Here is a 19,371-nt window from a genome sequence, read left to right as displayed (position 1 = left end):
GTTCATTTCCTACGTACCTGAGCGACACGGAGCCACATTTGAACAGACGTTTTCTCAATTCTATAGAAATTATGTACAACGCTGTAAAGCGAATCCAAACAATCGTCTCGAATGATTCCTCATGGAGTGGAATCTCATGGAGCGTGTGGTGCGACGGTTCTTCAGTTCCCCTACGCATGGTTTCATCTTCTCCTGTCACATATGAGCTCTCGTTAAATGTGTACAGAGACGTTTTGAAGTAAACTAGAGCGTGGAAAGAAGTAGCAGAGATCGTTAATGCCTCTGGTCAGGTTACGTAGCTAGCACAGTTAGCTCGCTTTGCTAATCTAATCTGAGAATGAAGCTGAGCATGTAACACCGATTACTGCGCTAATTAATTTGTGTTTTGTTAGTATAAGAAGATACACGTAGCTCATTAGCAGACGCGCTACATAAAAGAGTTAAAAAGAAGTTTTCTGTATTTATTTATCATTTATGGAAGGAGTCTCCAGTGTCAGAGGTAAAGCTGTAACTGTAAGTTTTCCGACATCTTCAGGACAGAGGCCTTTACGCTTCTTTGTGGTTTCCAGGTTTCTGTGTTTTGTTGTCTTATTAACTTGAAGACAGAGTAAAGAGAGGCTGGTGATGGAACGAGTGTTTATAGCTGCTATAACGTAAGTGACAACAGGAACCAACTTGTTAAATGTAACTATAAATGGATAAAAAGTGCAATGCGTCGTCCTTTAATAAATACAGTTGTAATTGTTGGTAAGTTGCTGTGGTGTGTGAGGAATAAAACACTCGAGAAGGTGCTGTTAGAGCTGTTAACTCCGCTTCGTCACACTGCGCTGTTGTGATTTGTTTTCCTATAACTGCACACCCCAGGAGTTGTGTGTTTGATGGTTCTGACACTTTAGCGAGTGTTTATTTACTGAGAAATTCTACTGAACTCACATTTCCTCTTCAGTCCTGAGCGTTTCTTTCTCTCACGGCTCTGTGGTTGACCGTTTTCACAGAACTTCATTAAACTGAACAGTAATTTCAGATGCAGTGTGAGAGCACTGTGAAGCAGCGTCTCGTTGTGTTTTTGCGCTGCGCCTCCTGCGGTGCGTACGTCCGGCCCTCGTGTTAAACGTCTCTGTGAGTGTGTATTAATAGATCTGATTAGTGCCTTTGAATTGGATTGAAATTGTGGTGATTCATTTTTAACGTGTGTGTGTGTGTGTGTGTTTAATAATGATAATTCCAGGCACAGTGTGAGAGCCAGGCAGCGTTTAATCCCAAATCATATCATCCTGAATGTTCAGCTGTTCGACTCGGTGCTGGTGAGTTTCTCTCTAATCCCTCTTCTGCTTTATTTACACACAGGAAATGTCACCGAGCTCCGCGCCGCGCTTCCTATCTAAAGAATTCAATTCTGGAAATCAATTCCACACGAATGAGGAAAGTGTGGTGGGAAAAAATGAGAGCAATTCTTTATTTTGTGAATTGATGTAGACATTCCAGCTAGTCTAGCTCCGACTGATCGGGAGGCAGAGAGACTGACGGGAAGTCCAGGGCACAAGGAAGCAAAATAAAACACTCCTGACCTGAAAGGCATGACTTTAGTGCAGACGTATACTGGCTAGAGTAGCCTAGTTCCAAAAAAAATCAAATAAATGTCTTATATGAAATAGAAAAAATAGAAAGTTTGCATCTAGAACTGTCCTTTTGCTTCAGAAATCCATCTTCTGCATCTCGAGCTCTTCCCTCTGGCTCTGGAATCCGTCTTTTAAAATCGGAAATCTCCCTTTTGCTTTAAGAAGCCTTCCTTTTCTTTTTGGATCCGTTCTTCTGGAATCTTTCCTTCACTTCTTTTTGCATCTAGATCTCTTCCCTTGCATTTTAAACTCTTCCTTTGTATCTGGAATTTGCGATTTTGCTTCTTAGAACACCTTTTTTTGCATCTGGACCTCTTCTACTGCTACACGGAATCATTAATGTTTCCAGCATTTTTCTCCAGAGCAGCATGCAGAAGTCTTTAGAGAGGAGTTCGTCCAGAAAGTACTAGAGCACCAGAGAAAGGTTGGTTTTTTTCGTGCCTGGTTGAGCTCTTTGTAAAGACGTGGCTCCTCAGTCGTTGTGGAAGTTGATTCACCTCCTCACCTCCACCTCCAGCAGTGTGGGTCGAGTCGAGCCGTGCTTGTGGCTCGAAGGGAACGTGGTGAAGATCCTTTCATTTCGTGGTCAAAGGTTGTTTATTTATTTATTTACAGAAAAAAAAACCGCACTGGACCTCAGCAGCAAGAACGACAGCACTGAAATGATTTCTGTCATGGAGGAAATCTGGAAACTTCTGTTTCTGAAGTTTTCCAAACCGTTCCACTGCAGTGCTGATGTTGACTCGATCACGCTGATGGATCATCTCACAAGCTTCCCTCTAACTAATCATTTTGACGAGATCTCTGAGGATTTAACCGAGGGCTAAAGGGAAGTCAACAATTCCAGAAGAACTGGAACAAGGCCCTAATCCTGCTGCTGTCCCCGAGCCGGACTATCTGATCCGCGGGTAGAGCTATCCCGGAATAATCCCGGAATAATCCCCAGCCTGCCGCTGTTTGGTCTCATCTGTGGCTTTGGATCGTGATTCTCAGATAAACCCTGACACACAGACTCGGCACATCCTGCTGAAACTTCCTGTAGGATCTGAGGAATCAGTTCTTCATTTCCTGAAGTGGTGTGTGTGATTATTTTCCAATAATATGCACGCAGAGTCAAGACCAGATGAGATTTATTGCCTTTTTTTTTATCAGAAATCCTACGACAGGAGTCAAGACCAGGACCCGAGAACGTTTACAGTCGTTTATAATGTTTAATATTTCCTGATGATATGAATATGTAAGAGAATGATTAATGAATATCTATCAATTTGGATTTGATTTCTATAATTTAACACATGCTGTATTTGTGATTATTATAACTCACAAAAATAATGTGATCAAGCTGTACAAAGGCCAGTGTGTTTTTAATTTAATAAACATTTAATAAACCTTGATAAATAAGGCTGAAAAATAATTTAGAGAAAAACATTTTTAAAAAAAAATAAAGTGTTTCTTGTTTTTTTCACATCCACTGCAATGGACTGCAATGGAGATTATTTTTTTAACCAATCAGTGAACCGTCTCTTAATTTATGCATTTTAAAGAAATGAAAAAGAGTCATGTGATATTACAGTGAACATACGGCTTGGAGGAGTTCATAGTTTGTTGTTTTTAAACTGGTTTTAACTGTTTAACTGTTTTTTTATTTTATTTTTAGACAACAGCAGTGAGTGTGGATGTTCATTCTACATCCGAGAGCGTGGTTCAGAGTGTGATACAGCAGAACGGTCTTACAGTGAGTAAACCTTCTTCCTATTGGATGGTTTTCTTCAAACTTCATGCTAAGAGTGTGCACTTAGCATGAACTGATGCTTGGGATGCTCTAACATGCAACATTCAGGCTTAAACGCTGTATAGTCCGAAAGAGAGAGAGAGAGAGAGAGAGAGAGAAAGAGAGAGCGAGAGAGAGAAAATCCATGTCCATGCTGTCTGAGTGGGAGGGGCATACTCTCTCTGCCCTGTCAATCACAGCGACACGAACCAATCACAGGCATCTGTATGTGGAAGAGGGCAGATAGCGCTTTCCTGTGAGTGTGTTAGCCTTCACCTCCGCAGATGATAGTCCTGTTAAATATGGAAGACTGACTGATGGGTGGGAATTGGCTCAGAATAAATTAAGGAGAAAATAGGGGAAAAGTAAAAAAAAGTAAATGTAAAAATGCAGCAAGTGTCCAAAACATTAGGGGCATAAACATTTACACCAATACTGGATTATTGATCTGAAATCGCAGGCTTTTAAATTCGATTAACATCGTATATAAAACATGGCAGTGTATCACAGACAGTCATTACCTGGCAGTGTTGTAGGACTCGAGGCATATTTTCCTGGTCTTGGTCGTGTCATGGACGCACTACACGATGTGAGTTTTGAAAATGTTTTCAGCTTCGTCGATTATTCAGTTCGCGTACGTGAAACACACAGAGTTCATCTGCAGTAAGAGATTAAAAAAGAAACATACTGCACAAGGCAAGTTCTGTAATACCTGAATAACTGAATTAAAGAGAACAACTTCCAGCGATATGTTGAGAGAAAGCACAAAGAAAAGTAAGAGTTCTTTTTTCATCTGTTGTAACACGTTAAACGTAATGTTAGGGTGATAAAGAAACATGGATGAATGAGGAAGTTAAAGAGCGGGACGTGCTCGCTATTAAATGAGCTGTTAAAAGTGCAACAGGCCGTGAAAGAGAACTCACAGAAAGCCGGCTCTCAGGCAGCGTGGGAGTAACGAATCAAATTCTCTTTTTACGGCTTGTTGCACTCGAATGGTCAAATACACACAAAATTCTCGACTCAGACTCGACCCTGCTCTCGGTCTTCACTCGGACTCGGTGAGCTGGTCTCGACTACAACACTGTTACCCGGATTACATCTGTTAGAAGCTGAAGATAAATCCAAACACAGACAGGCTGAGGGGTCCAAGACCTCGTAAATAAAAATGTCAAAATGAAATATTAACTCTGTGTGTCACTAAAGTCTGCGGATTTACAGGCATTCAGCTGCAGAAATGCCTCGAGGTTTAATATTAGCTCCAAAGTGTAATGTAATGTAATAAAAGTGCTCCTCAAAACCTCAAAACACACCCGAGAGAGCAAATCTCCACCCTACTGGCCTTCGTTACCTGGGTCGGGTGTGTGGGAAGACAAAATATGGTGTAAATATTTGATATGTTCTATATATATCAGCATTACCTACGAATTTAACAAGTTAAAGTTAACCAGAGGAGGTTAAATTAATCACCTGGTGAGTTTAAATTCAGTAAACTGTAAAAAATGACATCTAACAAGTGAAAATATCTCGAATGTAGTAAAATTCATCTAGTATTTCCTCTTACAGTAAACCTATTACAAGATGATTAGCCCTATTTTACAGATATTTTACTAATTTCAAGATTGAAATAATCTTGCTCTGCTAAGAAGCAAAATTATCTGCCAACAGAATAAGAAAGCTCAAAGCTTGAAATTTCTTTTAGAAATGTCTAGAAATAATGCCTTATAGTTGGTTTATTGTAATCATATCATAGGAAATAGTAGATAAATTTGACTATGTTTAAGATATTTGCATCATTTTTTGCAGTGTAGAAAAACGAGGCGTGTCTCAAGGGTGTATTTTAGCTCCTGAAACTTGTTTAAGGTTTTACGTGCACAAAACCATCGCCAAACCTGTTACAGGTACGCTCTGTCTTAAACTCTGTGACTAATCTGGCGTGGGCTTGTGGGAAATTTACGCTGGATCAGAATATTCTCTCTCCATGGAGTCGCAGATGGGATTAGGAATAACTCAGCTGAAGATGGAAAACGTCTTGAGAGAGTAGGTTGCTTATCGTGTGCTCTCATGTGGAGCAGGTGGTCAAACAGTGTGTTTACTCGTTGGCATTTCCTGTGTTTCATATCTCCTACTTCCTGTTTCCTGTCTCTCTCTCCTTCTTTCCCATATCCTGTGTGCAGGGCGGAGTCTCGGACTATCAGCTTTGTGTGCTGTATGATGGAAAGGAGGAAATGTACCCACTTATCGGTGAGGACACAGACACACACACACACACGCACACACACAGTATTAATAATCCCCTGGTGCCTGAGACGGTTGCAATTTTGGTGAACTGTAATGAAGGAAGAGATAGAGAGAGAACACAACAACATTAATTCACGTGCTGGTGTTGTATAATTCGGTGATACGTGCACGTCGTTTTCAGCGCTGTTCATGATGACACACCGGACACGTGGCTGTACTGGTAATACATTAATGTCTACTTTCATTAACATCCATCTCCAGTGATTATTCAGCTAACAAGTTATTTGCAGTCAAGAAATGAAATGTAAATGTAAATGTAAATGCCTGCATTAAATCTGAGTTGTGTGTGTGTGTGTGTGTGTGTGTGTTGTGTGCTGTGGTGAGATGAGGCTCCACGGTACTTCATTAATTTGTGCTTTTTTTTTTTTTACAGTGTGTGTCACATGTGTTTATGTAAATGAAGAGATGGAGTGCGCCTCTTAAACCATGCAGCATAACTGACTGTTCCTAAAGCAAACAGCGCATAGCGACATACAAATTAAAATATACTAAAGAAAAATCTAAACGCACAACAGCAACTTGATTAATGACAGTCACTGCTGGAGGAGCATGTCTACCTCAAACACTAGAGATGACACGATACCACTTTCTTTTCTGAGACTGAGACCTTGAGAATCAGCTGATAGCCATACCCATATGATTAGTTTCTTTAAAAACTACTAAGATTTAGTAATAATTTTTTACACGTACGCACTTACACACGTACAATAATACACAACTTACACAGAACTGCAACTTACAGTGCCAATATGATAAATATAATAAATTATAAAATATAACAAAATAACAAACCTAAAAAAAGTCAACTCAGTCAAGTCTCTTTATATGTAAACATTCTGAAAGTTAAAAAAAATCTTTTCCAAATTCATTTTCAGTCTTTGTCCTGTGTTACAGGTTCGCATCAAATTCATTCTTTTGTCTTCAATATATGATCCATTGGTTTTTGTTGGTATTGGCCCAATAGCAAACTGGTACAATCGGATCAGTACCATCTCTAGATAACTCACTAACTACTGAGCAAACTACCGTAACTGCTAGAGTATCACGCCCACCCTAAACACAGTAATACATAGAAAAATTACCGTAACTGCTAGAGTATCACGCCCACGCCCACCGTAAACTCAGTAATAAATAGAAAAATTACCGTAACTGCTAGAGTATCACGCCTACCATAAACTCAGTAATAAATAGGCAAGTTACTGTAAGTGCTAAAGTATCACGACTACCGTAAACTCAGTAATAAATAGACATCACATTTATGTGAAGAGTAAGATTCTAATACCTCCATCAGTTTGCTTTTTATGCCGCAGCACCTGCTTGAATACCGTGTGATGTAAAGGCACTTCCTGTTGCAGGTCATGAGCTTCCATACTGCATCCTGCTCCACTCTTTCCGAGGTCAGAGGTCACAGCACATGCTCGGTAGACACCAGTGGCACAGCGCTGATGAACTGCGTGACACTGACGATGTGAACGATTCGACAGCACCTCGTTTTATACTGAAGAACCGAGCTGCGATACACACACACATCCATGCAGGTGAGTTTACCTCTTTACAACACACACACACACATTAATGTTAATACTTGTGCATTAATATCTTGCTTTACCTGCAGTTGTGGTTTATGAAGACATTTTGTACTAAAGGTCTGGTGTACACAGTGTGTGTGTGTGTGTGTGTGTGTGTGTGTGTGTGTAAGTCATCAGCCCATCTGTCACTTGAAGGCACATGTTTCTTTCAGTGAGAACAGAACCAACATGTACTCAGTGATTTCTGCCTTCTGAAGGTGAAAAGAAAGAAACTCTTTATTAACAGAGAAGAAAAAAGAAAAAGAGAAAAATCCAGTGCTTTATTCTTCCGTTCTGCAGCGATAATGAAACACACACATGGCGGCTGACTGAGACGTCACACTCGAGATGGAGAATAATAACTGTATTTTAACGTCTGATATCTTTCTCAGAAGAAAGGAAAAGGGGCCAGTTTGAAACGCCGGGATTTGTTCAGCTGATAAGCAATTATTCATTAATAAATAATCCCTTTATTTTTGGTCAAAAATTGAAAAAGACTTGCATCTGTTACCTTTTTCAGAAGTTGCACCTAATAATGGCTTCTTGTTCTTCTTTGTGGTTTAAAAGGTTTTAAAAAAAACACTATATTTATTAATAAAGTTTTTTGACAATGCCCTCTGAGAGAAACGTGAACATCATGGAATCTTGTTAACGTTCCTACGTGTTGTAGGAACGTTTCTAAATGTTACTGTAGTGTCACAGGTGTGGGCGTGGCTTAGTGGGAGAAAACCTGGAATGTTCTCAGAACCAGAACCCAAACGTTTAACTTGTTAGCTGGGTTTTGCCTCTGATTTGCTCGAGGACCATGAACACTGGGTTCCGTATGGAACTGTGGTTCTATAAACACGGATAACCGCCAGGGTTCCCCGTTACTCAGTGAGAAGGTTCCTGGGAGGGACAGACGTTGATGATTATATTTTATAGAAAATACTGCACTATACATAACTTCATAGGTGTTAGAAGTTCTCGACACGTGAACGCACGCTCATAAGAAGGTGTCTAGGTGTTATAACTCCGCCCACTGGTGGTCACAAGGGTGAAACTGGACCTTTGGTTCTCTGGTGTTCCAGTCCAGAATGATCTGTTTCCACGTAGAGACTAGCTTTTACACACCAGATCAAGAACACCTCGGTAATTATTAGTTAATTAATGGAAATTGCTGTAAGAATTCATGCCACCTCCGTGTTCACGCTCTCCTGTCCTTCTGCATTCCCTGTTGCTACACGACGGCTCGATCATCTTAATAAAGGAAGCAGAACAAAGGATGATGGGTAATTTATCACTACATAGGATGAGGAACCTGAGAGAACAATCTGGAGGTCTGAGAAGAACATCGCACTCATCCAGATGAATAATAAATCATACAAACCCAAGTCTGAGAAGGTTTTCTTCTAGTCTTCTGCAGTGAAGATGTTTGGGTCGGACCGTTTGGTTCTAATTCAGAATCTTTGGTTCAATCAGGAATCTCTGGTTCTGACCTTCATGTCTGAGCACAAGACTAAGAACCTTTCCTTTTTTCTTATGGATGAAAATGTGGGTTCTGGTCTTCTCGTGGATTGAGAATCTTGTTCTGGTTCTTCTTCTTGTTCCAGTCGTGTTCTGCTTGAAGACAGTTCTGGACTGAGTACTGAGTTTTTAGTAGAGTACCGAGTTTTTAGTAAATTACTGAGTTTTTAGTAGAGTACTGAGTTTTTAGTAGAGTACTGAGTTTTTAGTAAATTACTGAGTTTTTAGTGGAGTACTGAGTTTTTAGTAGAGTACTGAGTTTTTAGTAGAGTACTGAGTTTTTAGTAGAGTACCGAGTTTTTAGTAAATTACTGAGTTTTTAGTAGAGTACTGAGTTTTTAGTAGAGTACTGAGTTTTTAGTAAATTACTGAGTTTTTAGTAAATTACTGAGTTTTTAGTGGAGTACTGAGTTTTTAGTAGAGTACTGAGTTTTTAGTAGAGTACTGAGTTTTTAGTAAATTACTGAGTTTTTAGTGGAGTACTGAGTTTTTAGTAGAGTACTGAGTTTTTAGTAGAGTACTGAGTTTTTAGTAGACTCATTTCTTTGGTTCTGCTTCTAGCTGACGTTAGTTACGAGCGTTTTGCTCGTTAATGAGTTTGGTCTAAAACCATCGCTGAGCTTTTTAACACTCTGGAGTGAACATTTTATACAAAAACTGTTCAATCAGATTTGATAATGTTTGAGGAACATGATTAATGAAAGACATGTCAGATCTTTATGAGCTTCACAGCGAGTGTGTGTACGACAAGGATTTCAACCGTGGCCAAATATCACACTCATTAATTAGGCAAAGTGGCTTTTTCATCTCTTCTTTCAGCCTTTTAACACAAATCATAACTGAGAGTCGGGTGTTTTTCCTTTTGAAGTCTGGCACTGAATGAGAAAATTAGCATTTAGTGAATATGGACAGAATGGAAACACTGCGTGAGAGGAAGAAACCTGGCCAATCATAATTAAAAGGTCTGTGTGTGTGTGTGTGTGTGTGTTTGTGTGTGTGTGTGTGTGTTTGTCTCTGTTTGGTGCTGAAGAATGTTTTTATTCATATTACTTTACTTAATTTTTGTTATGTATTTAATCTCTTTATATTTCTTTTTTGACTATCTTTTTCAGTATTGCATTTATGCCTAGCATATTTTACTCTTTTTTAAAGCTGATTTGGGGGTTTTAATAAACAAACAAACAAACAAACAAATAAACAAATAAACAAACCCTACTGGTCAAAAGGGTGTAAATGTTAAACATCTGGAACTGTTTGTTTTTTGTTTGTGTGTGTGTGTGTGTGTGTGTGTGTGTGTGTGTGTGTGCTGTGACAGGTTCTCTAAAGCACAAGAGGAAAAAGTCTCTGATTGGATGGGCTCTGAGGAAAGGAACCGTCCAATCAGAAGCACAGACCGACCTTCAGCCCACCTCCAACAAGCTGTTTGGCCAATCACTTGCCTCGGTTTGTCATGATGGAAAGCTGCCTAAACCGATAATGGTGAGGAAATTAGAGATTATATTGTCTAGAAATGATTTGAAACCTTCTCACAGAACTCCACATTGCTGTGATGTTTCTTCTGCTGTGTTTTTCCTTCTACCGTTCTGCCTTTACACATGCTGGATGCTAACATTCTGTATTTTAGTGAAAAAACGAATGGCTAAGTAGGGAATAAAGTTCCGCCGCAGGAAGTGATGTGGCTTTAAATCAAGGCCATGTGCGCCCACGCTGCGTGACTCATACAGGACTTCTGTACATTTCTAAAGTAACTGGGCACTAGTACACGGCTGAAATCAGTGTGCTACTCCATGACCCTTATGTGTGTGTGCATGTGTGTGTGTGTGTGTGTGTGTGTGTGTAGGATCTACTGTGTATGCTGTACCGTGAGGGTCCGGAAACTCTCGGAATATTCCGGCGCTCCGCAAACGCCAAGAGCTGCAGGATCCTGAAGGAGAAGCTGAACTTCGGACATCGAGTTTCATTACGTGGAGAATCTGTGTTTGTCGCGGCGTCTCTCCTCACTGTGAGAAAACATTCCGCTAAACACTTCATCTGCATTAACACCTGATTGGTCGCCAGGTGTTGATTAATTTCCTATAACAGCAGCTCTGACAGTAGTGCAGGTTTACGTTATGGTTTCCATAGTAACAGCTCATTGACAGGGACGTGTACAGCGAACGCTCTGCTGATTGTAAACGGATTAAAAAACTGTGTGTAATCGTCGTTCTGTAAGGAGATGTTTATGTAACGTTTACGGAAGGAGTCTCCAGTGTCAGCGCGTTGTAACAGTCATCTTCAGGACAGAGGAGTTTGCGCTTCTTTGCGGTTTTTCAGTAACATGACAAGCTGCGTTTTTTTGTCTTATTAACTTCAAGAGACAGAATTAAAGAGAGACTGGTAAGGGATGTAACTATAAATGGATAAAAAGTATGACAGGTCATTCTTTAATAAATAAAAAATTGGAGTTGTTGGTACATTGCTGTGGTGTAAGAGGAATAAAGCACTTGGTGACGTGCAGTTAGAGGAAAATAATCCGCTTCAGGATGGTAGCCGTGACTCCGCTTCATCACAGCACCACGTCGTGGATTATTTTCCTACAACAGCACGCCCCTGTTGAGTGAAATAATACTGATAATTTAGCAACAATTGAACAATTCGGCTATTATAAATATGTTTAAGATATAAAATATTAGATTATAATATTATATGCACTGCAAAAAAGCATTATATTGTCAAATTGATCGAATATTCCCTCTTTATTCATTTATAACGTAAGATTATTAAGCCTTTTGCAACTGATTTCTTTATAATTAATTTAATTTAATTCATTTAGGATTTTAAGCTTCTAGAATTAAATGAACTCTCATTGAATGAAATGAGAAATAATACACAAAATAAAAAGAATATATATTCTGTAAAGCTTATTTTTCATTGCAGATTAAACACAGGTATGATTTTTCATACTGTTCTTTCTGAGTTTAGCTTCACACCTCACAGACTCGCACCTTCTCTAGATTTACATTTAATCCAGATTTTGAATTAGTCTAGACTCACATGTGACTTTCTGTGACTCATGCACAACCTCACACTTTTGTGTGTGTGTGTGTGTGTGTGTGTGTGTGTGTGTGTGTGTGTAGGAGTTCCTGCGCAAGTTGCCTGGCAGTGTCTTGGGTTGTGAGCTGTATGAAGATTGGATGAATGTGATGGAAGCAGATGATCAGCAGTCCAGATGCTCCTCAGTGAAGAGGTGCAACACACACACGCACACACATACACACACACACATACAGACACACACACACGCACACACTCATCAGTATAGGATTTGAATGAGGTGGTACTGCACTGCATGAGTAATCACACTGATTGCCACATGAGCCTCCTGGTGTGTGTGTGTGTGTGTGTGTGTGTGTGTGTGTGTGTGTTAGAGCGCTGCTATCTCTCGGTATCTTCAGCGCCTGAACCTCCAACATGTTCATGACTAAACTGTCAGCTGTCTGGATCATGTTGTTGAAACCGCAGATCAGACGTGAAGCGAGGACTGACAGTGATGAGTACAATTTATTCGAGCTGAAAACAGAAGATTGGATTGGATTGGATTTGGCTGATGATTCTGACTATGGCATTTTGTTTTCTGATGATTGGCTGGATGTCATTGTCTCTAACAGACAGCAGGTGCATTTAGCGTTAGGATTTCGTATTCCTGCTGCTGTGGGTTTGGATCGAGTCCGGCTCAGAATGTTCTTCTTTACTTGATTAAAATGCGGGTTTTCCATGAAGGTTACTAATGAGTAAAAAAAAACACTGCTGTCCATCTAAAGTTTGCTGAATCCCTCATCCTCACATCAGAAACCAAATTTACATCAACCAAGTGGAAAACTTCACCTGCTCATGTGTGTGTGTGTGTGTGTGTGTGTGTGTGTAGAGTGTTGGCAAAGTTGCCCCAGGTCAACCGTACACTGTTGTGTTATGTGTTTGGAGTCCTCCATCATATACACACACACTCGGACGTGAATCAGATGACGGCGTCTAATCTGGCTCTGTGTATCGCACCTAACATGCTGTGGAGAGCTACAACTTCGAACCCGGAGCAGGAGAGCCAGAGCACGCTGGAGGTATACACACACACACACACACACACACACACAAACGCAAGCACCAATCACTCAGACTTGTGAAAATTGTTGGATAAATATGAAACATGGTGGCGGTAGTTTGGTAGTTTAAGAGTTAGATTTTTTGAGTCCTCTTTATAATATTCGATATAACGGTACTCTGTCATTAGAGCTGCACAATATATCGATATTATCAAATATCACAGATGTAAATATCGCGATATGCGTATCGCGAGGGCTTGTGATAACTGAGTGATTTTAATTCTTCAAAAAGTTACAAAAAGGCAAAGTTTTAGGGCGAGACAGATAGCGGAGAATGCTTTCTTTTCCTCAGAAGAACATGAAATGTATGACGGTTATGTCATTTTCAGTTTTTAAATATATAAATATGTATATAAATATAATTTTAATTGATTGTACACACTTAGATCATTATCGTACCGCATATCGTGTTATTTAACGAGTTATAGCATATCGCATATTTCTTCAACATCTTGCAGCTCTAGCTGTCATTAAAACATAGTTCTTTATGGTCTAATTGAAAAGTGCTCCGGCTTTAAATTGAAATCGATTCTAGAACCGAGTGACGCCGAGCTCGAGAACCGATGATGGAGTGTAAATAAAATTAAAACTGTGCGCAGAGTAAAAGCATAAACTCGCCTAAACATCACATCACATCACACCGAATGCTGCAATCTCGAGAGGCTATAGAGGCAAGAAGCAGCAGAATCCGGACAGGATCCAAATAGCTGTAATTTCTTTCCAGTTACGGTTGCCATGGCTACAGCCGGCCCTTATAATCTGCTCAGCAGTGGTCGTGTGGTTGTTCTGCTTCGTCGATGGACAGGTTAGCGGGAGGGCTAACAGACGGACCACAGTTAGAAATAAAAGAGCTACAAAAATTAAATTTACTCAGTGGATAAATACAAACAAACAACGCAAACGTAAGCAACGTTAAACATAAACGTAACCTTTCACACGTTTCCCCTGACAGTGAGCAGGAAGTGAAACATCTCTACACTGGCAGTAAACACGACCTGATACTTTCTCTCTCTGCGTGCTGCGACTCTGATGATTTATTTCATATGTACGCTCACGTTTTTGTCTCTGCTATTTTTCCATCGCCGGCGTCCAGGTGGCTGCACTCGTCCGCTTCCTGATAGAGAGCGCTCCCTCCATCTTTGGCGATGAAGCGGAAGAGGTTTTTTCTATGCGCTTGAACACAGCGCAGGAAAACGACGACCTCACAGGTCAGGATTTTTATTTTGTTGATTTTATTTGTTTTTTGTTTTAAAGTTGCATTCTTTCACACATTGCTAAAAAGTAATGGTATGAAGCTGAAATGTTTCTTCCGATATCTGACGTCTTCACGGCTTCTCCTGCGCTTTATTTAGCAGTTTTAGTGGCATTGATGGTGGGAATGGATCGTCGTGTTCTTGGCGTACAGTTTCTACAGCTGCGAGATGGCTTCCAAATTTGTTTGGCAGTTTATTTCATGGCAACAGAAGATAAACTTGGCTGCATCTCGGCATGTTGTGTTTTTCTTCTCGACTTGTGTCCGCTTCCACCGGAGACTTTTAATCAAACGTTACCTCAAAGTCACATTAAACTTCATAAAACTTCACCTTTTAAATCCTTCCAGAGAATTTCATTTTACAGTGAAAATTTACTATAGAATGTACTGTAAATTTACTGCAGTGGAAAATCTGAGTTAGCATTAAACAAAGTGTTATTACATCATCAAAAGCATGAGCCAATCAGGTTCTGCTATGCAAATGAAGGCTACATCAGAGGAAGAGGAAGAGGCGGGGCTTTACTGTAGGTTTGACTAGCGAGTTTTATTTTGCTAAGATAAAGGTGTAGGTGCTTCTGTTTTTTTTCTACTGACAATTTCTGTCATGTTATTATTTTTATATTAAAATTATTATTATTTTAGTTTCTGCTAAAGAAATTCTGGAAATGTCCACTTAACGAATTTATATATCTCAGTCATAAAATTATTTTTATTCAGGATTTTTCATGTTCATTATATAAATCAAGCCACAATGATTTTAGTATTGTTTGACTTTAGGTAAAAAAAAATAAATTGAATAATTTTAATTCACTGAATTTGATCTAAACTGGAACAAAAAAATCTACATTTCTACTTTCTGATTTTTGTTTAATTTTATTTAAATAAATTTTACAGTTTTTTTGAATCGCAGCCCTCAAAGAAATTTCTATTAAAATACTAGTTCAGATGTTATACCAACCCCGACCACACGGGGCAGATTTCTTTTCCAAAATAAAAAAATAATAAAGAAAATAAAGAAGAACTTCAGGAACACACTGTAATTCTTTAAAATCTTTAAAAAAAAATTTTTTTTGTTTTGTATTTTCTTTAAAAACAGCCGAGGCCTCCCTGTCTCTCCACTCGTCCTCAGAAGAGACAGATCTGGACTTTCTTCCTTCTCCTCTCCTCTCTCCGGACCTCGAGCCGTTCCTCCCACTGAGCACTCTCTCCTTGAGTGGAAACAGGAAGTTGCGCCCCTTTAAAGTTGCCACGGAAACCACAGACGGCGCCTACAGCTGCGGCACGCTCGATTTAGCGTCAACGCAACCGATCTCGCTCGGTGAATTCGGCCAATCGCGGGACAGGTGTCTTTCTGAGCCTTCGATGTGCTTTGACGCGACGTCTCCTCCCCAAGCCCCGCCCCATCCTCCAGTCATCCGGCAGTCCAGCTGCGACAACGCCGTCATGGAAAACAAGATCGACCAATCACAGAGCCCGGTGTTGCAGGGCCGCAGTAGAGGGGCGGGAAAGGGGCGCTACGCTTTCTGGAAGTCACCGCAGTTTCCTGCGCGTTTCCGTCATCCCGCTCAGCGATTGGCCAGCGTGTCCAGCCTGTCGTCAACGGCGACGTCGTCTCTCAGCTCACTGGACAGCTTCGAGTACATCCCGAGTCCGAGCGACGATAAGCCCCGCCCCTTTTTGTTTGGCACTTCGGCGCGACTGCGGCCGCTGACCCCGGAGATGCCGAGGAAGCTGTGGAAGATGGCGTTCACGTATGATGAGGTAAAAGACGGAAACGGAAACGGAGAGAGGAACGAAGAGAAAGAGGGAGGAGTTAAATTTTTGGACGTAAACTTCGAGGACGAGTGTAAAGCGAAAGACGGACGAAAGGGCGAAGAGGATGGAGAGATGAAAGAGGACAGAAGTGGAGTGATGGAGGAGCGAGATGGAGGGATGCGAGCAGAGGAACATGAGACTCCACGCCGTGATGAAGGCGTCTCATGCCACATGCTACTCGATAACGAGATCAGGGACCTGGGGATCGCACACACACTCACACACACACACGCTTGTCCCGTACACACACGACACACTCGCGCGCTGCACACACACTCGCTAACGCTCCCGACCAGACGAGTCAAAACCAGCAGGATGAAAATCACGCTGTTCCCCAGCGTGGGCCGGAGGATGTTCAAGCAGTCCGGCAAGGTTACCATGGAGACGGGGGGAGAGGCGGTTACCATGGCGCAGGTGAAAGTACCACAAGCGCTGTTTTACAACCAGGACGTCAACCTCGTGCTTCAGTCGGAAGGAAGGCGGCGCAAGATTAGCGACGCCGATGATGTTTGTACGTGTACCGACGTTCGCGTTAGCAAAGCAACCGAAGACGACGCTAGCCGTGAGCTTAGCATTAACACAACCGATAATGGTTCCTCTCCGAGTGACGCTAGAACTGGTGTCCGAAGTGAAACTGATGTTAGCCAAACAGTTAGCAACATTAGCGACAGTAAATCCGTTAACCAAAGCGCAAGCGATGTTAGCCAGAGTGAACATCGAGTTAGCGATAGCGCTCCTGCTACCACTGACCAGTACCACTACACCATTAGCATTAGCAGTACAGGCTGCGATAGTGACAGCACACATGTTAGCCAGAGTGCTTCTGCTAGCATTAGCCATACGGGTAGCAACAGCATTGTGGACAGCATTAGCGACGTCGCATCTGTTTCCCATAGTGCTAGCCAGAGCAGCAGTACTACTACTACTACTAGCATGAGCCACGCGGTTAGCGCTAACAAACTTAGCCACAGTGTTAGCATTTCTCCCAGTAATGCTAATCAGAATGCAGATGCGTCTAGCAAAACTTCAATCCGACAAACCATACGCATACGCCTACCAGCTACAGTACGCAACAGCGTCAGAGCGTACTTTAGCCCCGCCCACACACTCACACACACACGCACACACTCAGTGACACACACACACTCAGTGACACACACTCACACACACTCAGTGACGCACACACACACACTGCCCAAATCCCAGAACAGGCCACTGTTTACTAGCAAACTTCAGTAGCACGAAGCTGTTAGTCAATAATTCCTGTGTTAATTGTGTTAGCAGTTGATGCTAAGTGTAATTTTTATGTAATTGTATTTGTAGGGAATTTTTTTTTAGTAATTTTCCAGCATTTCTGAGGTAAATGTTGACGTTCCGGATGTTTCGGTGTCACTTTTACTCTCGCTGTGTCTTTACATTGTGTCCATATAGAAGATTTAACGTATATGCTAGCTAGCTAAATGATTTATTTCCAGTCTTTCTGTGTCCCAGTTGCCTAGCAACAGTGTTGTCTCAAGTTTAACCACTTAAAGGTGAATGTATTGTGTTTTTGAATTAACCTAAGCATATATTTTTTTAAAAATATCTATTTTTCATGAATAGAAGTTAAAACTTTATTATTATTATTATTATTATTATTATTATTATTATTATTATTATTATTAAGAAAGTGTTTGTGTCATGAGGGAAAAGTGGAAGTTTAATTTACAGAATCATAACTGCGATTGAAGCTAATCATTCTGGCTGAGTAATTTGCTAGCAGATTTAGCGAATTAGCCTAGCTACCTAGCTAACTAGCTGTCATCAAGATTTCATGCTCATTTCCTTCATGTAATAAAATAGAGCTTTTTGGATTTGAATAAAATTAGCAGAAACGTATCTGTGCTAACTGCAGTAATTAGTGTAAAGATGTGAAATTAGCTTTACGTTAGCATGCTAACATCTGTGTAAAGCTAAAGTAACGGAGCCTGAAATCTGCGACGTAGATTTTATTATTCGAGTTTTAAACACACGGCACTGAAGCGTATTTATTATCAATATTTCAGAATTTATTCACAATTAAACTGATTTATTCATGTTTTCTGCACATTACACGATTTTTACACCTAAACACACTTCTGAACGCTGTGTATGTGTGTGTGTGTCTGCGTGTGAGTGCGTGCCTGCGTGCGTGAGTGTGTGTGTGTGTGTGTTTGTGTGTGTGTTTGCGTGTGCGTGTGTGTGTGTGTTTGTGTGTGCGTGTGTGAGTGCGTGAGTGTTTGTGTGAGTGCGTGAGTGTTTGTGTGTGAGTGTGTGTGTGTTTGTGTGTGAGTGCGTGTGTGTTTGTGTGTGTGTGTTTGTGTGAGTGTTTGTGTGAATGTGTGTTTGTGTGTGCGTGTGTGTGTGAGTGTGTGTGCGTAAGTGTTTGTGTGAGTGTGTGTGTGTTTGTGTGTGTGTTTGTGTGTGTGTTTGTGAGTGTGTTTGTGAGTGTGTTTGTGTGTGTGTTTGTGTGTGTGTGTGTTTGTGTTCTGACACTAATGTAAAGTTGTTTCTCTGTGTATTATTTTATGCTTCACATTTTCACTATATCATTAAAATTCAATAACAAATTAAATCATTTGTGGGTTTTTTTTTTAAATTAAAGATGACCGTATTTGTTGCAAATTTCTGTCTGTCTCTCTATCTGTCTGTCTCTCTATCTGTCTGTCTGTCTCTCTATCTGTCTGTCTCTCTATCTGTCTGTCTGTCTCTCTGTATCTGTTTGTCTCTCTCTCATTGGTTGATTACTCTAATGTGTTCACCTGTTCTGTGTAAAGCGTGTAATCAGTTTAGTTGGTGTTTCTGTAATCACTCTGATGTTTCTGTTCCTTCTCCTGACGTCTTATTGTGTGTTTCTGCATCGTCAGGTTCTGAGTTTTGTTTTCCTGGATTTGACACTCGCCTGTTTCCCAGATTTCCGATTTGCGGATTATCCCGGTGTAATGTGTGTATGCCTGTGGTTTTGATATGTGGATATGTGGATTTGCTGTAATAAAACACACGCTGAGTTTTGGCTCGTCGCATGTTGCACACTGTTTCTGACTCCTAACACTTGGACTTTTTAGGCTTTAAAATATTGTTCGTTTACAGAAAATGAGTCAGAAATGAAATTGAGAGAGATTCAGGTTAAATATCCGAGTCGCTGCCTCGGAATTCGGTCTCATCACTTGAATCAGTAAGTGCAGACTGGGATTGGACTCAGATCAGACTTGAACAACTTGTGATTGATTTATAATTGATGTAAATGAGACATTTGAACATGTGCTCATTAACGACGGCACATAAACCAGCTCTCCAAAAATAAACTCTCTTCAGTGTGTCGTCTGCTCCGTCACCACGCTTCTGACCCCATTACACACTGAAATGAGTTCTAACCTCGTCATTAACG

General features: G+C 40.7%; 1 protein-coding gene across 2 annotated transcripts in view; it reads left to right on the top strand.

Moving 5' to 3' along the window:
• Positions 1–18,703, top strand: part of arhgap20b (Rho GTPase activating protein 20b) — a 28,296-nt gene extending 9,593 nt beyond the window's left edge. Inside the window, exons 6-15 of one of the 2 annotated variants that reach the window (XM_026910405.3) lie at positions 1,229–1,304; positions 3,277–3,354; positions 5,565–5,631; positions 7,044–7,226; positions 10,078–10,241; positions 10,603–10,764; positions 11,879–11,988; positions 12,667–12,856; positions 13,992–14,106; positions 15,247–18,703. In XM_026910405.3, coding sequence (XP_026766206.3) covers positions 1,229–1,304; positions 3,277–3,354; positions 5,565–5,631; positions 7,044–7,226; positions 10,078–10,241; positions 10,603–10,764; positions 11,879–11,988; positions 12,667–12,856; positions 13,992–14,106; positions 15,247–17,204 — 3,103 coding nt within the window. In that variant the 3' untranslated portion in view covers positions 17,205–18,703. Of the gene's footprint in view, positions 1–1,228; positions 1,305–3,276; positions 3,355–5,564; positions 5,632–5,681; positions 5,849–7,043; positions 7,227–10,077; positions 10,242–10,602; positions 10,765–11,878; positions 11,989–12,666; positions 12,857–13,991; positions 14,107–15,246 lie in introns of those variants that run through there. The other variant, XM_053230643.1, reaches the window with a different exon arrangement.
• The last annotated feature ends 668 nt before the right edge of the window (positions 18,704–19,371 follow it).

Source organism: Pangasianodon hypophthalmus, chromosome 27, assembly GCF_027358585.1.
Source record: "Pangasianodon hypophthalmus isolate fPanHyp1 chromosome 27, fPanHyp1.pri, whole genome shotgun sequence".
NCBI classification, from domain to species: domain Eukaryota; kingdom Metazoa; phylum Chordata; class Actinopteri; order Siluriformes; family Pangasiidae; genus Pangasianodon; species Pangasianodon hypophthalmus.
This window is presented reverse-complemented; position numbering and strand designations above follow the sequence as displayed.